At 37.8% G+C, this 22,115-nt stretch overlaps 1 protein-coding gene across 25 annotated transcripts in view; it reads right to left on the bottom strand.

Moving 5' to 3' along the window:
* Positions 1 to 22,115, bottom strand: part of FSIP1 (fibrous sheath interacting protein 1) — a 213,481-nt gene that overhangs the window by 174,903 nt on the left and 16,463 nt on the right. For all 25 annotated transcript variants that reach the window (XR_010472950.1, XM_065064266.1, XM_065064280.1 and 22 more), the window contains 2 exons: positions 18,743 to 18,907; positions 11,071 to 11,208 (listed from right to left, as the gene is read on the bottom strand). Coding sequence is in view for 24 of the 25 variants with exons in the window: in XM_065064266.1 (XP_064920338.1) it covers positions 11,071 to 11,208; positions 18,743 to 18,907 (303 nt within the window). In the remaining variant the exon portion in view is untranslated. The remainder of the gene's footprint in view (positions 1 to 11,070; positions 11,209 to 18,742; positions 18,908 to 22,115) is intronic.

Raw genomic sequence — 22,115 nt, forward strand, 5'->3', positions numbered from 1 at the left:
CCCAGGGAAGTGGAGTCACCATCCCTGAAGGTGTTTAGAAGACATGTAGGTGAGGTTCTTAGTAATATGGTTTAGTGACAGAATTAGTTTAACAGTTGGACTCAATGATCTTGAGGGTCTTTTCCAACCAAAATGATTCAGGCCATGATAGTCTACTGTTACTCTTCGCTCTCCATTAGATTTATGCAAGGGACTGGTAAAGGATGAGCAAATCCACCTTATCACTCCTTGGCTCTCCAGTTGATGAACCAGCTTATGGATGGGAATCAGGGAGTCTCACTTAGTGTGATATTGCTACTAGTGCCCTGCTGTGGTAGCAATCGGCACCTATTCTTTGACCTGGAACCCCACAACAGAAGGGTTCTCCGAGACACCAGGCAGGTTCAGCAGCTGTTTAGTTTCCTCCCTCTCCAAGTCTGCTATACCAAAAGCCCACTAATAGCCTTTCGGGTTTCTTGAAATACCCTCTGCTGGGGTATAGTCTATGCCAAGGATACACAGAGGGCCAGTCACAGTGTGGTGCTTTTGCCATTCATTCCCAGTTTGGTTCACGTGGGCCTCCAATGCAGTCAGCTGTTGGGATGCCCCGTCACTCCAGAAACACAGACAGGTTCTGCCCTGTTATAGCTTGATGACATTAGGGTACACTCTGCACTGGTGTCAACTAGAGCCTTGGACTCCTGGGGGTCTGATGTGCCAGGCTACCAAACCCACACAGTCCAATAAACCCAGTTATCCCTCTCTTCCACATGGCTGGAGGCAGGGCCCCTCTAGGCCTGATCATAGTATTTGTTATTTCTTGTATATACAAATCAAAAGTTCTTTCCATAGGACCAGATAGAAGATCAGTCCTTCTACTCCATCTGGGTAGCTGCCTGCTGGGACCTGGAATGACATTTTTCCTGGAAGAAACCCCTTTTGTAATTGTTTTTCCTTGCAACTCACATACCTGTGCCCCTAGGGTTGAGGTAGATTTTCCATCGCAGTTCCTCATGTCCTCTCCATGGTCACACAGGTAAAACCACAGGGTGGACTGTGGTCTGTACCCATTATATCCTCTCTCTTGAGCAGAGGAATGCTTACACCTAATAGCTGAGATACTGGTCCATACAGGTGGGGAGTTGTGCATATCCTCTCCAAATTGCTGGACCTCCCAGGACAGTTTCTCCTCATCTGAGATGCAGGCCAATAGCGAAGAAGATAGACTTTCTTTGTTGTTCAGAGTTGTCCAGCTAATTTATTCATGATTTTTCCCTTTCCATCTTTCCAGGACATTAATGCCAATGAGCTGGGATACAATGATGATGTGCTTTGTACATGCTTCCACCACGTGTACATGCTTCCACCACATGCACTTAACTTCATCTGGATCTTTGGATACCTGCTTGTTGTTCAGGTCATCATAGAATCATTTTGGCAGGAAGAGACCTTTAAGATCATAGAGTCCAACCGTTAAATAAACAGTGATCATATATCACCTCCAGCATAGCTAATTCCCTCAGGTACTGGACACCTCTCTCCATGGTGGTCCACTTGCCTGGGTGACAGGTAACACCTTCCTTGAAGGGGTATCCTTCCTTCATACCTTACAGGAGTCATCTCCAGAGACTGAGGACTCGTGTACCTTTTCCTATCACTTTGTCAATGCCCCCTTCCCCAGCAAAGTATCCCAGCTGCTTGGCTTCCCTGCCTTCCAATTCCAGACTATTGGCCCCATTACCCCAGCATCAGAACAGCCAGGTGACAATGCGTTCACCTGGACAATGGCCAAAATCTTTTTGCATACCTCACAGCTCATTCATTGATAGTGTTTCAATAACAAATCAAGGTCAGTGTTTTCATTACAAATCTCCCAGGCAAAACATCACTAATCATTGCAGAGCACAGCAAACTGCAAAAGCCAAAACCAATCTTTAACATGTACAACAGAGACATGAACACAGTGCAGATCAGATAAACTAATATTGAGAATAAATGAATCAATATCGTGGCCCACAATTGTTAACAGCTACAAACCCCAGAATGCACTCTAGTTAATCTGCTATTATCTCAAACCCACTGAGCCCTACGTTGGGCACCAAAAAGGACTGTAATTGTTTAGCTCAGGCAGCAACTGAGTACCATGCAGCTGCTCAGTCACTCTTCCCCCCAACAGTGGGATGGGGACGCGAATCAAAAAGGAATTAAAAAAAAAAAAAAAAAAAGGTAAAACTTGTGGGTTGAGATAAAGACAATTTAATGGGACAGCAAAAAGATGCATTCTGCCAGGACAGAATCACAGAATGGTTAGGGTTGGAAGGCACCTCTGGAGATCATCTAGTCCAACCCACCTGCTAAGGCAGGTTCACCTAGAAGAAATCGCACAGGACGTTTTACATGTTTTTAGCTTAGAAGCCTCATGTGGCTGTCAAATAGTTTGATGTAGTTTACAAGAGTAACAGCACCCTGAGCATCTGCTTCGTGCTTTACATCCTACACTTTTAGAGACGCTGTTTGGTTACACATCCAGCCTGGCCTAACAAGTTAAAGTGTTTCAATAAAAGATTAAAGCTTTACTACCCAGTTTGTACATTCAGACATGCAGACTCACATATATAAGATAAATTCACAGCCAAAAAATTTCTAGGTTGATATTTATCACAGACTCTAAATTACACAACCATCAACCCTAAGATGGAAAGATGCACTTACATGCTGTTTATCGAAAGATCAAGATGTTAATACTCACCACAAAGGATAAATTACACCTAAGTACATTTTGGAGGTTTCTTCCACAGCACCCCTATTTTATTCTTCTCTTATTTTGAATGTATCATCTTAGGGCAAAGTAGAAACACGGCCTTCCCGTACACCACTTGCAGAGAAACAGAGGCTTTTTCCCAACTATTTCTCTTTAAGGTTTCTTTCCTACAAAGACTAAAGAACAATGCTAACTGGCAGCAAAGAATGAGGAACTCCTAGGTTTGCCACTAGAGAAGTGCAACAACAAGTAAACACCTCCTTGCCTCAAAAGGGCATGAATACTTCAATGATGAAAACCTTACGTTGTGGACACCTGTACTAACCAGAGGAATTGTTAATCTTTATTTTAATATCACCGCAGCTATAAACCATAGTCATTGCATTGGATTGTGATGATAGATGTTGTACAAACATAGGAAGAGAAAGAAGAAGAGAAAATCCCAAACAAACCTGTAAGTACAAGGTTTTTCAAAAAGATGGACTCAATTTGAAATCACTGTATCTCTGCAGCCACGAACCATCCACGGATGAAACTCTTACCACTTAAAAGGACAGGTCACACTCGTAGTGTCCACCCTCTGGCATCCCTTACTGGGAGCGTGCATTCCAGCAGCTAAGTATAGCTCTGTATATCTGTATAGCTTTGCATATTTTATGATATTCACATTGTTATTTACTCTAATTATTATTCTATTTAATCTGTTTCCATTTCAACCCACGAGTCTTTCCTCCTTTTTCCTCTGGGGAAGGAAGGGTGACACAGTGCAGCTGGCTACTGTTTAGCTGCCATCCAACAGTCAGTTTTCATAAATTCTGTCATATCTAAGATAAAACACATTTCCAATAAGAACCTACTTGGTGTCAAACGCCATTTATAAATAAGGCAATTAAGTAGTGCAGTTACAGTTAAATTTAAATCATATTAGAGACACAAAAAGAAAGGAGATCGAACAGTGACTTTAAATAGCACTACATGAATTTCACGATAGGTGAGTAATCAAAGATGTTCTGTTTGTTATTTTAAGATGGCAAACACTGTAGTAGAGTAAAAAGTTGAGAAAGCTCAACTCTACAGAAGAAGATGAGAGCATTTGCAAGATACGGTGAAAGAGAGTGGGAACAAATATAGTGGGTAGAAGAACAATTGAAAAAAAAAATAAAATAAAGGCTTTCTTTGTTCAAAATTAGCTGAGAGAAGAAGGGAGATGTTTCTCAGTTTTCTCCTATGATTTCTCATACACAGTATCAATGTAGTTCAATTTAATTGGCTCCAGTATCTACATAAATACTATGTTAGTAATTTTCCATATAAACTAGAAGCACCATCAAGATTTTAACTGATTCATATTTTAATATAATTTGGTATTAAAAATTTAACGTTTACACAAAAACATTTAATTCTATTAAGTCTTAATGCAATTTACAATTTTCAAATTATTTATTATACTTTTAGCAGCTGCTTCATTCTTGTCCACAGTACTGTGAAAAACAATCAATAAATAGGATATTTATTTTAATCATGAGTGAATTATTTAAATTCTATCAGCCTGTTATTAACCTTATTGCTCTCTCTATGTGTGTAGTAGCTGTTATATGAAGAAAATAAGGTTCTCACACTAATATTTTCTCCCAGGTGGAAATGCTAGCACATTTCATTCTGAAACCATTTTGTACAATCACATAATGAGAACAAATTCTTGTAACAGTTGAATAAAAAAGATCTGTTTGAAGTTTGGCAACAACTTGGCAATCAGCTTTAGGACCTGGTAGACAATTTCTGAAAGAATAATGTAGAAGTGGTAAACCTCAACTTTATTTAGATAGAATGTCCTTTTTCCCTTTATTTAGTGCCATGAAATGTGTTACGAAAGTGTTTTATTAAACGTCCTACTTTCATGGACAAGCATATGCTTATTCAGAAGTCAGCCGCTACATGATATTATGTGAATTGAAATAAAGATGTTTGCTATTAATACGTTAGTACACAGCATGTCAGAAGAATGTAGAAGGACCACCACTGCACAGTGTAGGCAAAATATATGGCTATGTTCCTGTGTTCCAAAGTATTAGCAATTAATTTCCGCAGAAACTGTAATGAAAGCCATATTACAGAATTGCCTAGCTGACAAGTTATTCTCCCAATATATGGTAGGACTTTATCTTGCCCTCTTCTTCCCTTTAAGAGGGAAGAAATAAATTATGGTAGAAGTCAGGAACAAATTGCTCTCCTTTTCTGGAAGTTGCCTAATAGAGACTCAGGATCAGCTGCATTGAATTCAGTCAGGTTCAGGAAAAAAACTAGAATAACGTAAAACAACAACCCCCTTCCTCATCCTGATGCAGAGTAAATTATGAAATGGTTTGTGACAATTTCTCCAGCACTAAACAACAATTATTTTTATCCTGAGGTTTCCTTCCCCACAGATATGCATTATCTTATTCAAGAAGATAAGAATCATGTCTTTTGGAGTAAGACATACAGGTAACCAAAGCACTTTGACAGCATAGATACATTTACTATTTTTGCTCTGCATCATCCACACCAATTGCTCATTTTCCTGCAAAGTTCAGCTATTCAGATAACAGAATGTGTATTTCCTATTATGTGACACCAAAAAAAATAACCAAAAAATCTCAATAGTTAACAATCACATATTGTGCTTGGCCACTAGATTCCATAAGCTTGTGAAAAAATAATTCCTAGAGATGTATGGACATCTGAATATAAATTTAAATGTAGAACTAGAGAAAAAATATTTAGTTTATGTTTTTAAAATATTTACTGCAAGTAAGCAGACTTTCTTATTTATTAAAGTAGGTATCAGTATCTATCTCAGTCATGCTAAGAGCTAACAATATTTATACGTGTGTGTGTATACACACAATTATAGGCATATATATCCAGTATGCATTTTCAGTGTTTTTGAATGTATATATTTAACCAAAACCCCCAAAACAAGCATCTGTGGCTAGATTTTGGCTGCAAAGAATCAGCTTCCAGTGTAAGACATTTTAAATAAAGACACATACAGCCAAAGGTGAAACTATCTTACTTAACAGCTTGCTTGGATGGGCATTTAAACGTATTGTCTGCCATGAAGAAATTCAACACATCAAACTTGCTACTGGATTATCACAAATGGCCAACTAGTAGAAACCACCATTGAAAGATAACTACATTTATTATTCTTTCTATATAAAATTCTTTTCATTAATGCTCAGCAACAAGCATTTGGCGGCTGAACAGTTTTTTTTGAAGCAGCAGTTAACAATGCAATTCACAAAACAAAGATAAGCTCAATGGTTTCCAGGAAACTGAAAGATGAAGGAATGTGGAGAGAGTCAGCCATGGTTTCAAATGAAGAACAAGTGAACTAAGGTCAAACTAAAACCTAAAAGAAATTCAGCAAGGTCCCAGAAACCAATGTACAGATACATTTCTGTTGGACTGAAAATTCACAATGCATACAATACATTCTTTAGTATATTAATTCACTGGGGACCATTTTTTAAAATAAAGGAGGAACTCAGATTCCAAAGCCTATAGTTTCATTACTTCAAGCATAATACTTCACAGACTTTCTGGTTTTAATATCAATTGTAAAGTATGTTAAAGTCTTATCTTCCAGTTTTGTTTTGTGTGCTCAGTTCCAGACTTAGCTGAAACCATGAAGTCTCACAGCATACACAAGGTAAAGTGCAGTGGAGAATTCCATAAACGTTATCTTTCAGAAGCCTGCAACTACTAAATAGCCTGTTCCAGAAATATGATTAATGTGTTCCTCCCCCTTAAAGAGAATGTCAGAGTAAAGCTAACCTTACACAAATGTATTTGAATAATTCATTTTGCAGTAGCGGAAGAAATACAGCATTCTGCCATACACATAACTATTAATAAAGTAGCCTTTACACCTATTACATGTTACTCCCTAACACACAGAGCTAAATTCTGCTTAGATAACTATCCGTAATTTCCACCTACAAAACCTAAACAAACAAAAGAAACAAAACCAAGAAAATGTTTTATCTGATTGACTTTTTTAAAGTACATTTTTAAAAGTCATCTCCCAGACATCTTTTAAAATTATAAAGCCATTATAACCATACATTCAGAAATAACATTCCTAAATGCTGACAAAACACCTCCTCCACTCAGAGCAGAGAATTTATTTCCAACTTTATTCAGTAAATTACATTTGTTTAGGAATGAGTAACAGAGAAATTTAAATGCAACGTGAATTTTAAAGAGACAATTTAATTAGCTAACCTAGAAAAATAACTGAACATTAAAAGCTGCACACCTGGAATCTTGCCAAAAGTGAGAAGCAATCTCTCACAACCTGTATTTTATACCACAGAAATGGCAACGTTTTCACCAGTAATAATGTCCCCTAGAACTCGGCTGGGCATTCTCCCTCTGACATACAGTGAAGAGTGCCACCTACTGAGTAACACTCAGTATTTCCAGATACCGTTAAATTGTTCTGGAAACATGCCATCTACGTACTCCCCTCCTCAACCCAAGAATTTAGTTTAGATTTTCATCACACAGTTTCCTGGCAGTTTTGCTGCTAACACTGTTACAGAATTGATGGTCAAAATGTTACTTTGGTATAGAAACAAGGCACCCAAGCCACGCTGGATAAGAGTTATGTGACTTTTAGACATTCCCAAACCAAATAAGAAAAATTTATACAATTATGTATGTTGCATTAGGAGGAGATATCATGGTGGTTTTTTTCCTATCTTCTCTAGTAATAACTCTGTTTGGCAGAAATAAGATTAGAAGGTATCAGGTACATTAAAATATTCATTTAAAAAAGCAGTATTTTCTGAAGGCTGTTTTTTGTTCACACACACAGAAAGTATATTTCTATATATTTTACTTTACTGTTAGAAGGAAAAAAAACTACTTTCATTCAGAGTCCGATGCTTCTTTATTTACACTGGCAACCAAAGTATCATCTCACAGATAACCTAATACACAAATATTTCACATCCATAGTCTGTGACCTCAGAGTCATGCTACACAGCAGCAACTGATAAGAAGACACGGTACATCCTCCTGAAGAAGCCTTGCCAGGCGCTGCCTGGCTCGCAGCAATGCCAGTCTGGCCATGAGCTACACACTGATATAGGTGACATATTCTATGTTTCTCAACACTGTACATTAACATGACAGTCTATCGATTTAGAGTTCTAAATGCACACAATCTAGCCAAAAAACAACTGTGTGGTATGTTGCAAGAGTCTGCATGCAATGTGATACCAAATAATACTGTTATAACCCAACCAAGACTTGGAACTGACCCATTTATATACAAAATATTTGAGTGAGTCAGCAGCCCACTGCATTTCCCAGGCCTGCTGTAAACATCATACAGTTCCCAGACACATTTCCTCAGATTGTGTTTGCCTCATGAGCAAGGTCAGTAGTGACAAGAAGTGATATAAGGGTCAATGACTGGGAAAATCTGAGAGTACACAGATTTATTTTATCTGTTTACCCATTAACCTATTCAATATACTGAAGTCCAGAGAATTCCTCTATTTATTGGTCTCCCCTATTTTAACTGTTTACTAAAATAGAGCAGAGTATCAAAATGAAGTTCTATTATTATTTTGGTACTGTGAACTGATAAGAGCTAAATATGCTGCCTTACTGTAGTCACACACACACACAAGTGAACAGCCTCTAAAACAATCGCTGTCTCCTTGTCTGAAGTCTGTGATCTGCACTGGAGTTCCCTTTTTGAGGGCGACAAAAGATGCCTAGAACAGTGTTTGTCCTAACTCTGATCACTGCAGAAGGTAAACCTGCTGCTGAATAAAGACGTCCACAAGCCAAAGGTAGACTACATGCATTTTTGGTCTGACACAAACTCATATATTTTTGTTTTTATGACTACATGAAAAACACTCAAATCACTTAGAAGAAACAAATTTCTACAATGCACAGCCATGAAAAAAACACTAGTTTTTCTTCAGCGTAGCAATAAAGATTACCATCTAAGAAATGTATAAAAATTCTTGAATCTTTTCCTTGTAGAATCAAAAAAAGATCATCAGGCTGGGGAGGGGGAGTGTCAGGAAGTCTCTAGTCCAATCTCTTGTTCAAAGCAGGGTCAGACCAGATTAAATGTCTCATGGCTTTGTCCAGACAGGCCTCCAAAATTTTCAAGGATGGAGATTTCACAGTATCTCCACACAACCTGTTTCCCATTCTTAATTACCATCAAAGGCTTTTTGTTTTTTTTTTCTTTATATCCTGTTGGAATCTTCCTATTTCAGTTTATTAATATTGTCTCTTTCTCTTCCACTATGTAACTCGGTAGAGATATGACAGCTCCGTCTTCTCTGTAATGCATTCTCTACTATTGGAAAGGTACTCTTAGGTCCACCTGAGCCATCTCTTCTCCAGGTTAAGCAAACCAAGTCTCCTCAGCCTCACAGTCTAATGAGTGCCAGGTAAACGGGAGTAATTAATTCTCTTAATGTACTGGCTATGCTCATGTTGATACAGCCAAGCATGCTGTTAACCCTTTCATCACTGTGAGGCACACTGCTGGCTTGTGCATAGTCTATTGTCCGCAATGATGCCAGGTTCTTTTCGGCAGGGCTGCTCCCTGGCCAGCCAGGCTCCACCTCGCACTGGTAGAGCGGGTTATTCCTCTAATGCAGAGCTCTGCATTTGTCCTTAACAAATTTCATCCAGTTCTTGTCAGGCCCCTGCTCCAGCCTAATTCCCAATGAGTGGCAGCCCTGGCCTTCAGCCTACAAAGCAGATGTAGTAATTTCAAAGGCAGCAACCAGCTTGTTCAAGCATGACTTACCCTTAAATGCATACTCACTATTTCCAGTAACCACCTTCTTCATTTACACACCTCTTTTATGTCCATTACCTATACTGATGTCTCTTGCTAATGTACCAAATACTTGGGTGTTTCCTAGCAAAAATTCAGCTTCATCAGGTTACCCGTGCCAGCTGTCATCTCATCTCAGTCCCTCATATACTACCGTACTAGTCTTCTCCACATAGCACATTCTATGGAAAAACAAAAGCTTTCTCATCTCAAAGCAGAAAACTAGCACTAAATAAAGATACTAAAATCTTTAAAGTATGCACATATATCCAGGTCTAAAATGCTCCTGACAGCTCAGTAATGTACTAATGTTCTTCTGAGTTTTCAGAAGTTTCATTCCTTCACCTAAGCAAGGAAAACCTCCAAACTTCTGTAGAAAGTTATTTAAAAAGAAAAAACCCTTAAACAAGGAAAGAGCTTTTCTTCCTGTGGTCTTCAGAAGATCTATGAGACATCCAACATAAAAACAAATATCTACATTGGCTTTGAGGCCAAACAAATTACAACTGCACTATCTTAAGACTCTCCTTTTTCTTTTCAAATTCCTTTTTAAAATGTTTTATATATTTTCTCCTTAATTCTCTTATGTACAGGCTGCTTTGTAGTTCTTTCAACACAGATGAAACAGCATGTTCACAATGTATGTTTAAAACTGAGTAAAAAGATTCCTGAAGGCCTTGAGGTTCCCCTGTCCCCAGTTTTTTGTTAAATTTCCTTATTGTAACTTGAGAATAATGTAATAAATTATACTTACTGAAAGACAATGAAAGTATATTACTTGAGAGAGCCATGTAAGTTTTATGTTGTCAGTCCTGGCTCTCTTAGAAATAAACATAATTTCTGCCTACTAAGTAAACAGTAAGATCCTCTTGGATTTTGAATTGCCTTTTCCCTACCAACTTTTAATCCAAGTAGTACTAAGCACGAGATGTGATGCACTTATTCTAAAACAGTAACAATTTTTTACTACCATTTAACTTACATGGTCCTGTTTTAAAGGCCCTTGCAGCTCTGAAATTCATGTTTTAAACGAAAATTACGTTACACAACTATGCTAAATGAATTCACCAAAACTAAATCACACAATAACATAGTGTATACAACATTCCTGCCAGAATAAGTCCTTCAAAGAACACTGAATTATATAAGCCACAAAAAAAAAGCATTTTAGGATGTATTTATATATGAATGTTTATGGATTTCCCTCTTGGGAGGAAAAGAGGAGAACATATTCTTTCACTCTGAAAGACACTATATAAATAGGAAACATGCATTACGACTGAAAAATATGTTTTCCAGATTAAGAAAAACTATTTGAGACTTTTGTTTGTATAGTTCTTTGGGAATTCTTTTAGAAATTTACACAAGGTTGCTGAATTCAATTATATTTTATGATACGTGGTATGACAACCTCCGAAGTTTTCACACTGAGGGGAGAAAAATACAACAAAAACAAGAGACTTACAGGATTTCTCTCTAGAGATTTCAGCTGATGATCTATTTCTCTCAGACGATTTTGTTGATCACGTTGTTCCCTGTTGTCTCGCAGAACCTTTTCACCTGGAACTGCTTCTAGGCTTCTGTTTGCATAAACCAAAGACTCCTGACAAAAGGAGGAATAGCTAGAAGTTAAACATATGGCTTTATATTGCTTCAAAGCCAGATGAGTGTTCTTTGGATTTCTATTAGGAAAACACAGAAATGTTTAGAATAAAGTGACTATTTCACATTTCTCAAATTTATAATTTTCATTATGCATATTTTAAAATATAATAACTAAACATAAGGCTGGATTTATCTCAATAAAAGATTTCTTCCCTTTCACATTTTAAGAGGAATTTCTTAGCCTTCAGAGCTAACACTTTGATCCTTAAATTCTACAACAATAAAAATGCACTGAGAATTGGGGAGACTGAATGAGGGTTTCAAAGCTTGCTCCTATTAACCATACTGGGACCAGAATTAGGTCAGAAGGGACAGGAAGAACTGAAATGACTGTAGGTTTTGTTTACTAGATATCATGGTAAACTAGAAGTAACTCTCTCTCTGTAAGCTGGAGTTAGACGCACAACCACTATTAAAGATTTGTGTTAGGCATCCTCACATCCTTCAGTAGCTTTGCATTGGATTCTGAAGTTTGTATCAGTCCTGAATACATTCAGCATTCAATATTACACATAATGATAATTCTTAATGATCTAAATTATCAGTAAAACAGTGAAGTTAAGACATAATTGGAAAAAAACAGAACTTTATCTTGCAAATGAAAGATCCTACGGAAGAACCCAAGGAACCCAAATAATGGTAGAGGGGGGAAAAATGTCAATTAAAACCAAAGGAACATACATTCTTATTTTCAGAAGTAGCTCAAGTAATCTTAATAAACAAACACAGATAAAACAATTTTCCAGCAGTGTGTCAAACTGGAAAGAAAAACAACCTTTGCAATTTAACATTCAACGGAAAAATTTACAACTACATTATATATAAAACTGTGAGCAGGTGAAAACAACTTTTTCTACACATCAGATAAACCTCTGAGTTCTGACATTTAAACCAAACTATTAGTTGCCTGAAAATAAACTTATTTTAACATGGTATGAATCTTTGAATATCCATTTACATTCATCAATACCTGGCAGTACCAAAATGCCAGCAAATTTCCCTGTAACAGAGAGAGATATAAATAGTATCACCCGTTAATGTCTAGAATCTCTCACAAATGAACTGAAGCTTAATGTGGGCCACCTAAGGCCAAATTCTTAATATTGTCTAAAGCCAGGATACTAAACACAGAGAGAGGTTTTTTTAAATTAAACGTGATGCCCATTGGCAAGAAATCTGCATAACTGAAATCTATGCAGAATAAATTTTTAAAAGTCTTATTTAAACTTGTGTTTATTAATACATGAAATAACGATACGACCTTTATATCTGCAACATAGAGTTGGCAAAGCAGCTCCAAGTATAACAACTGAAGCTCCCTCTAATAAGAGGAAATGCTTTTTTGTAGCTTTGTTCTTCCAGTGATTTTAATACAAGATAAATTGTTCATGGAAGGGTAGGGAGGAAGATGATGGCAGCATATTTCTTCTTCTTCTTTAAAAAAAAACAAAAAAAAAAAAAAAAAAAACAAAACAGACCTATTTCTGCAATTACATTTCTAGATCAAATCTTCTCATCTGCACATGTGTAGAGACAATGACACATAAGCAGTTAGTGCTCAGCACAGATCAGAGCTGCAGTTTAACAAGCAATGTTGTGAATACACCTATATGAATATGCAACTAGTGGTACTGAGAAGTCACTAAACACTGTATTATACTCCCCAGTATTTTATTTTGGGGCTTGTATGCATGAACTATGGTTTCATATTTTTGTATTAACTCTGCCTTCAATGACGATCAGACCTCAAACTGCAAACTGCATCTGTGAAAATATTATTGTAGCAATACCAGCTAAATTTAAAAAGATGGCAGTGAGAGGAGTCATAAAATTTTAAAAATTACTACCTTCAAATTTTTATTTTCTTTTTCACACACATTTCTGAAGCAAAGTTTTATGCAGATCTCTGTCCTAGTCTTTCAAATAGTTTCAGGCATACACGTTTTATTTGACAGACAGCTCAGCTGCTGCAAGCACCTATGAGCAACTTCCTCAAACTTTAGGAAAATTATGTGTCATAATTTATTTTCCCTTTTATCACACTCAAAGTTACTTTAAGCCCAGTTGCTTCTCTAGTAAGACAATATAGTTCTATCAAAAGCAATTCTTAACTGGGCTAAACATAAGGACTTTATTCTGCATAAATTTTTACTGAATATTGATCCTTGCCATGATACCTAACCAATTCTTATCAGAGTGTACTGGATAAAAGTTGAACTGTGAACATTTACCAGAAAACAAAAGTAAAAAGTATTTGTTTTAAAATCCACAATGCATACAAGTCTGTTTAGATGAGATGCTACCAAAAAAAGAAAAAAAATGTTACTATTATTCTCTCAATCACATTTCAATCATATTCCCTCTTGCCCCTTTTTCCAAGCTCTGTGTAAGTCACTCCTTGCACAGAAGCCCTTCTACGCTTCTGAGCATTCTGGTAACCAGTTCTCCAATTTTTCTGTACTGGTTGTGAGATCCAGGGACAACAACTGCACAATAGTGAAGCAGATGTGTACAGCAGCACAGTGATAACTTTCTGTTTCATTCTGCACCCCTGTCATAACTGTTCCTAATACTCAATTTGATATCTGCCCCCTGTGGAGCATCATGCTGCTGCTTTCACAGTAGTTCTTGCATTTTCATTTCTCTCATTCTTGAACAAACTTTTTCCCACTTCATAATTTTTTAATATTTTTCTCAAGATGTCATTAAATAAATGCAGGAAGTATTATATCATGGAAAACATTTCACTGTCGATTTTTAAATACTTCAAAACATTTTATGTTTTAATTGTATAGCATGTGCACGTAGTGGAAGTCCATTTCAGATTAAATATCTAAAAATCTTCAAGATGAGGTAGAAAATAAAACTGTCAAGCTACACTACACAAGGGAAGATATAAGTACTTAGCAACAGCCAAAGCTGTAAGGATAATCAAGCAAAACAGAAATATCCAGTATTTGAAATGGCTAAAATTATTTTATGTGTTCCCTTTTCTCCAAAATTCTATAAATAAATAAAAACAAAATCCCACCTAATGAAAGTTAGTGTCATACACTCTGCTTGAGACACGAAACTGGCTGATCAGTTTATTAACCTGCTCCTAACTATGCCCTGAAATAGAGATACCTGTCAAAATCTTCCATATTGGTGAAGTGGAGGCACAGTGTATATGTTATGAAAGAGTTCTTTAACTGAAATAGTAGTGCATCTTCAGAATTTTGTATCATTTTGAGTATTTATTTTTCAACTGTTAACTACAGTCTACTGGTATAACTGAAAAACAGAATATTTCCCTGATAAAATAAACCAAATCAGGTATGAAATAATCAAGGTAATACACAATATTACAGTAATGATCTTTATAAGACAATCAAGCAGACAGATATTATTGTTTCTTAAAACAACATCTCCATTTCCTTTTATTTGCAGGTAGTTTTCCAGTTTTTCAAGTTGGTAATGGTACTCATTACACACAGTCTTGCACTTCATACTCTTCATCCTACCATTTTCCTGTCTCTTCTGGGATTACATTCAACTTAATTTGTTCTTCTCCAAAAATATTAAGTAAGACAGAAGCATTTTTAAATATTTAATTAAGTTGGCACTGGAACAAAGAAACGTTTCCGAGAGAAATACAGTTCTGATGAAAAACATTTCGATGTAAAAGAGAACATTAGTCATGGAAAGGCATTTTGTGTCCAGCTGGGCTCACTGCACAAAAAGATGAATCTGTATGTGCCTCTGTAACAGCTCAGCTATGGCAGGATAATTAAAGCCAGTTGCTAAAGATTTCAGAGTTAGAGCATAGTTCCTATAGCCTGCCAAAGTATCTACCAGTGGCAGAAAGCAGCCCTCCCACCGGGCCAGTGGTGATTAAGTGTTTGCATTTTGGAAGTTATAGCTAATGCAATTCTTCAAAGAAAAAAAAATGTGCAGCTTTATGATATGCAACTCTAAGCTAATTTTGTTTTAATTACTTCTAAAATTCCAAATGAATACCCAAGCATGCTAACAATTTTCCCCAGAGTTCCCCATCACTAACGCATGATACCCTATTCAACCGCAACAGATGAAATCCATATCTTGTGGAAATGAGAAAGAATTTCAGTAATGATTTTTAGAAGAACGATTAATGTCACTGCAATCAGCCTCTTCTCCAAAGGAAAGGATATTCTATTCCAAATTAGACTCCCGTAACAACTAGACTCATCAACATCCCATAACAACTACCCTCATTCAAAATAAATTCTGTACTTTCAGAATTTTTTTAGCACTCTCCTGGCACCTTAATTAAAAAAGAACAACAACAACCACCATCACTCCTAAGAAACAAGTATTGCAGGACATTCAGATTTGCATTCCATAGCACCTGTGCCAACATCTTTATCTAGCAATGAAGTTTACAGAATTGACTTTGGTTATGGGAGAAGCAGTGATACAATCTAAGCTGAAACTCTGAGTAAAATAAATTATTTGAAACATCTGATCACTACCAGTTTTGAACAATAAAGATCCCCAGTCTCACCAACAAATATTTCATCTCTCACAATGTTTAGAGAATATGTGTGATACTTAATAAATAAGGTAATTCCTGCATATTTCTTTCACTCCATTAGTAAGTTAAATGTGTTCCACTTCTGACCAGTTTTACACAGGATAACAGTCTTTCAGGGCTGATAGCCAGTTTACTTCCTCAATTAGTTGCTGTGATCAATTAAAGAAGCAATTGAAAATCTTGTCATTAAACACTTGAAATTAAAACAAACAATGTGCAGACAACCAGAACTGCCACTGCCTTTGTCTTGCATGTGGTATTCATCCTGACATATCACAAAACAAGACCTTTTTTTAGCAAACATGTCCTTCAGTTTATTTCTTCACACCCTTTCTGGGTAGGTATCAGTTGCTTCTCATCAGGTTCCAAAAGACAGTCAGTACAAAAAATCATGCTATTGCTCTGTGACTCACCCACACCCATTTTCTGATATCAGAACTGATGCTTCAAGAATAATAAGTTTTTTAAAAAGCAAATTCATTAAAATATCCAGTATATAACAATATTAGGTTGTATTGATTGTGATAGCCATGGCTGTTTTAAAAAGACCATTAAAAAGCAACGAACTTCAAATAACTACTTGTAAAAAAATTAAAATGTCATTTTTCATGCCTTCTGACAGGAAGTTCTCTAAACTCAACATAGCCACTAATTTCCCAGCTACTGCTTCATGGGTTTTTGAAAAAGCAACTGTTGTAGGAATTTGAAAACAAAATGTGTTGAGAATGAACTCACATAACCAAATTCAGAACTTGACCTATTGTTATTGCTATGTATGAACTGAAGAGTGATTTCTCTACCTACCGAAACAAAAACAACCATAACCAAGAACATAGAGCTAAAGGCTAGACCTGGTACAAAGCCTCCACAGTAAGCAGTCAAGTTTCTAAAAGCTGAGACAATTGTTTTCTCTCCCACTTACCATAAAATAAAAAATAGCGGCTGAAATTCTATGTAAATACAAACAAGCCTGGTTGTGTCAGAGTGCCAGATACAATCAGACTGCACAAATCAAACCAGGCTTCTTGAAGAACTTAACACTGACTTGCCCTAAGTCTGGATCTCAATGAAATTACGGCAACCACTGGACATCCTGTCCTCTGCTGAGAGAAGCAGCTCCGGACACACAGAGCGGCGGGAGTAAAGGTACCTATGGGATTTTGGAGTCAACTCGCACCTGGAAGTTATGACACTTGTGGAATTAGCTGCAGAGTGGGAGCTTTTGTTTTTGTTGTTCGTCTTGTTGCGGTGGGGGGGGGGGGGGGGGGGTAATAGTTTCGCATTTATGCAATTAGAGTCCTAAATCCAGTTATAAATAACTAAAGCCCCCTACTTACTTCAACTGGTATTTATTCTGTTCAGCTCTTTCTCTAAATTTCTAAAACTACCTTTACATAGTCCTATTGTTTGATAGCTCTCATTAAAATTACTCACATGTTTAAGTTTAACTGAACAAAACAAAAAATGACAATGGAATCCTGTAAGTGCCTCCCAGAACTACAATGTCTGAAAGCCTTTTATAGGCTGCAAGACAAAGTTCTTCAAAGAGCAACTGCTTTTCACTAATGAAGGGCAATTTATGGAGACTCTCTCTTTTTGGTTGTTAAGTTTAATAATTACTTCAAAAGAGAACGCATTACTCTTCAATAAGCATATATATAAATGCAAGTTTCTATTCAAATACTACTGAGCTTTTACCTGAAAAGGAAGCTACATCCACTTGGACAAACGTTTGCAAACAGAGTGTTCGCTGTGATAGGCAGATACGCTGACTTCAAGCTGATGTTTCACAGCAGTGGACAAAAGATCCAGCAATATTTGGAAACCCAGGCCGTGAACCTGGTTACTGGGTTATAACTTCATTTGTGTAAGTGATTACCCACTAGAGGGAGCCGCTGTTTCACACATTAAAGCCCAGTTAGTAGAATAAATGATCAACATCGAAATGTGACTTGTCTGGAACTGTCAGACCAATAGAAAGTGCTACTATAGGTAAAACAAAACCTGAAGTTCAGAAACAAGTCAATACAAAAAAATGACATTAAAGTACTCTTTGAGGAAAAAAAAAAAAAAAAAAATGAGAGAAAAACCCTACAGTTATTTTAGGCATTCAAAGAGATGTTTCTCATACACTGGTAACTTAAAACATAGCTTTGCCAACATAGACTCTTACAGAGCCTCTGTCTATAAACTGTAAATTTTACAGAAGAAAACAAGTTTCGTGCAAATTAGTGCAAAATAGGAATTGTGGTATTTTATGTTGTATTTTCCCCATTATACCAGGAACAATATTACTGAGGCATGAACTAGAGTCTTCTACATACAAAATTCAAACAACCGTTTCTCAAGGCAGAGACCCCGAAAGTTCTTAATACTGCCAGCAAGGGAAAAAGACAAAGACCAAAAAAAAATGAGCAACATACAATTTCAATTTATTATCTACAGTTTTTAACATTGCTTACCAGTAATTGCTTTATCTTTCCGATCATAAATTAAGAGGCACTTTTGGAATCCTGAGGTAAGAAGAAGCTTAATTCTAATTCCTAAAGATGAATTACCATGGATAATGTGTTACTGTGCTGACAGAACCACTGAGGCCCTCACACAGTTAAAAACATCCAAGTTAGCAATTCCTGCGTACAAAACTTGTTGTTAGAAGTGCGGAATCAGCAAATATTAAAAATAGGACAGTCCTTGACTAATATACCACTCAAAATAGCAACTGTTTCTCTGTATGATTTCTATAGCCAAAGATTTCACTTCATTCTTTTAACACATATATTTTGAGAACAAACAGATGATAACTGAAGAAAAATGCAAAAAATACAAATACAGAGGCATGCTGTATTTTCAATTACATCAGATCTCAACACTTCAAACAAGAGATCTACAACATAAGCTGTGTTCTGTAATATACCTGATAAATCTGGCTTGGAGATTTTGAGCAAGAGCTGGGAATGACAGAAAAATCCCCATCAGATAATAGTAAATGAAGCTTCATGTCTATCTCAGTGAGGTGATGAAATTCCATCGGTTCAGGTGTGTATCCTTCCCCTGGTGATAGCCAGGCAGACACATCCTCCTATTGAAAGATATGGAAAATATTTAATCCTTATTCCCAAGGGAAACAGACTCTAAAGGCAGTTACACATCAAATGTATTTATTCTTCAAATAACCATACTTAAGAATAAAATGTAAGTTTTCATCCATCTTATTATGCAGTTGAAATCTGCCAATATTCATGTACCAAACATACTCAAAAGCAGATATGGACAGAACAACTGGAGACATTCTTTTTTTCATTTTTAAGTATAACCAAGCAGTAACTCAAATGGACTTAAAAATACATATTTCATTTTATTTTTAGAAAGCACATGTATCTACATGCATTGTGAAAATGTAAAAGCAAAAGAGGTGTTGTGTTAACCTGAACAGACTTCTGCTATTATTTTACTTATTCCTATAAAAGTCAAAAGCTTGTGTCATCACTGACTAGCCACTCAGAAGCCCTGAAATAAAATTGCTTGAAGCCAGATGCTTTGCCTCCATGCCAGCTGGCCAAAGAGCAACCATCCAGCTCCCAGGTTTCCCATGCGCCCTTCTGAAAGTTATACGGCTGCCTTGATAAAGTTCTCTTTATGTCTAAGAAGCACTTTTGACAGCCAACCCCTTTTCCTTACTAATGCATCTCAATTTATAGCCTCTTAACCAAGTTAGCCAAACCTTTAAGAGAGTCTCATGCCATGCCATGCCAATCACAGCTCCCTGCCATCAATGCAAGCTCCTCACTTGAAGTGGTTTCTGAATTTGATCAATATAGGAGTCCCAGCTCCCTTTTGAAGGGATAATTTCTTGACATGGTCTAACTTGCATAAAGATCATGCTGTCCAGTGCTGCACAGTAAGTATCACTTCATGATGCCACTGCCATGAAAATCAATTTTAGGAGTGTTGTGATCCTTGGCGAGATAGTGCAGAGGATAGAGATCAAGAAGAAAGTGTCTGGCAGAGACAGATCTACCAGTCCTAAGACAGCAAACATAAAGAACATGCTGCAAGCTCACATTTTCCACACTAATATTGAAATGGAAAAGCACAGCCCTCAAACCGCACTATAACTGTCCTCTTATTGTGGAGATGCCTTATTACAGCTTACATCCAAGGAACTGTACAGAGAGTTGACCATATAGCAAACTTGACACAGCAAGATATATTTTTACTTTGAAAAAGAAAAATGCAAGTCAAGAGGCATAAAAATGAGACTTTCTCAACTACACTTAACACTTCTTGTCAAATTCCCCAATGAACTCGCATCTCAAAGCCTGGCAGCAAACGCAGAGAGACATCTCTTCTGGGATACGCTCAATCACACCTGCACAGCAGCACATTAGAAGTCCAAGAAGTCCAGCACATTAGAAGTCCAAGTCCAGCACATTAGAAGTCCAAGTAAAGTGGAACTTACTACACTACTCTCTATCATCCTCTGAAGGAAGTGTGAGCAACAGACTCCTGTGCAAGTCAAAGAAGGAAATACAATCAGCACCTATGTCTAAAAGGACAACCACTTTCCATACAATGAGTGAAAAGAGAGAAAGCCTAACCAAAACTAGACTTGGAATGGTTGATGCCATGGCAGAAACCACCTGTAGCAAAATCTCAAAATCACAGCAGGGTTGGGTTTGGAAGGGACCTCTGGAGATCATCTAGTTCAACCCACCTGCTAAAGCAGGTTCACGCAGAGCAGATCACACAGGAATGTGTCCCGGCGGGTTTTGAATGTTTCCAGAGAATGAGACTCCACAACCTCTCTGGGCAGCATGTCCCAGTGCTTTGTCACCCTCAAAGTAAAGTTTCTCCTCCTGTTTAGATGAACCTCCTGTCTTTCAATCTGTGCCCATTGCCTCTCATCCTATCATTGGGGACCACTGAAAGGAGTCTGGTCCCATTCACTTGACACCCGCCTTAAAGATATTTATAAGCATTTATGAGATTCCCTCTCAGCCTTCTCTTCTCCAGGCTGAACAGACCCAGCTCTCTCAGTCTCTCCTCATAAGAAAGATGCTCCAGACCCGTCATCATCTTCGTAGCCCTCCGCTGGACTCCCTCCAGTAATCCCTTGTCCCAGAACTGGACACAGTACCCCAGATGTGGCCTCATCAGAGCAGAGTAGAGGGGGAGAAGAACCTCCCTCAACCTGCTGGTCACACTTTTCCTAATGCTCCCCAAGTACCATTTGCCTTCTTAGCCACAAGGGCAAACTGCTGGCTCATGGTCAACCTGCAGTCCACCAAAACTCCCAAGTCCTTCTCTGCAGTGCTGCTTTCCAACAGGTCCGCCCCTAACCTGTACTGGTGCCTGGGGTTATTCCTCCCCAGGTGCAGGACCCTATACTTGCCTGCGTTGAACTTCATTAGGTTCTTCTCTGTCCAGTCCTTCAGCCTGCCCAGGTCTCACTAAATGATAGCACAGCCTTCTGCTGTATGAACCAATCCCCTGCAGTCTGGTACCACCGGCAAACTTGCTGAGGGTGCACTCAGTCTCTTCATCCAGGTGATTGATGGACAGGGCAAACAAGACTGGATCCAGTACTGACCCCTGGGGAACCTCACTAACTACAGGCCTCCAAATAGACTCTGCACCATTGATCACAACCCTCTGAGCTCTGCCATCCAGCCAGTTCTCAATCCATCTTACTGTCCACTCATCCTACCTGCACTTCCTCTGGGGATGTTGTGAGAGACACTGTCAAAAGTCTTGCTGAAGTCCAGGTAGACAACATCCACTGCTCTCCCCTCATCGATCCAGCCAGTCATACAGTCATAAAAGGCTATTGGGTTGGTTGAACATGATTTCCTCTTGGCGAATCCATGTTGACTCCTCCTGATAACCTTCTTTTCCTCCACATGCTTAGAGATGACATCCAGAATGAGTTGTTCCATCACCTTTTCAGGGATGGAGGTAAGGATGACTGGCCTGTAGTTCCCTGGGTCATCCCTCATGAGGGTATGAGATGTAATATGACACTTGCAATATATTACCAAAGAAGAAAACAAGGCATCCACAGGAAACCAACGGCACTGCTCTGGAGCGAGCAGCTGCCGCCCTTCTAGAGCCCCAGTATGTTATCACAGAAGCACTGGGAGAGACAAAGAGCAGAGTTCTTTTCCTGATCTTGATTTACATGACTTTTTTTTCTCTTGATAGTTATATTGGTTAGTCAGGTGTTATTGCTAAGTGCTCATTCTACAGAGAGCTGCATATTATGAGTGAGCTTGGCCCACGTAACCCAA

The sequence above is a fragment of the Columba livia genome, chromosome 5 (assembly GCF_036013475.1).
Source record: "Columba livia isolate bColLiv1 breed racing homer chromosome 5, bColLiv1.pat.W.v2, whole genome shotgun sequence".
Taxonomy (NCBI): domain Eukaryota; kingdom Metazoa; phylum Chordata; class Aves; order Columbiformes; family Columbidae; genus Columba; species Columba livia.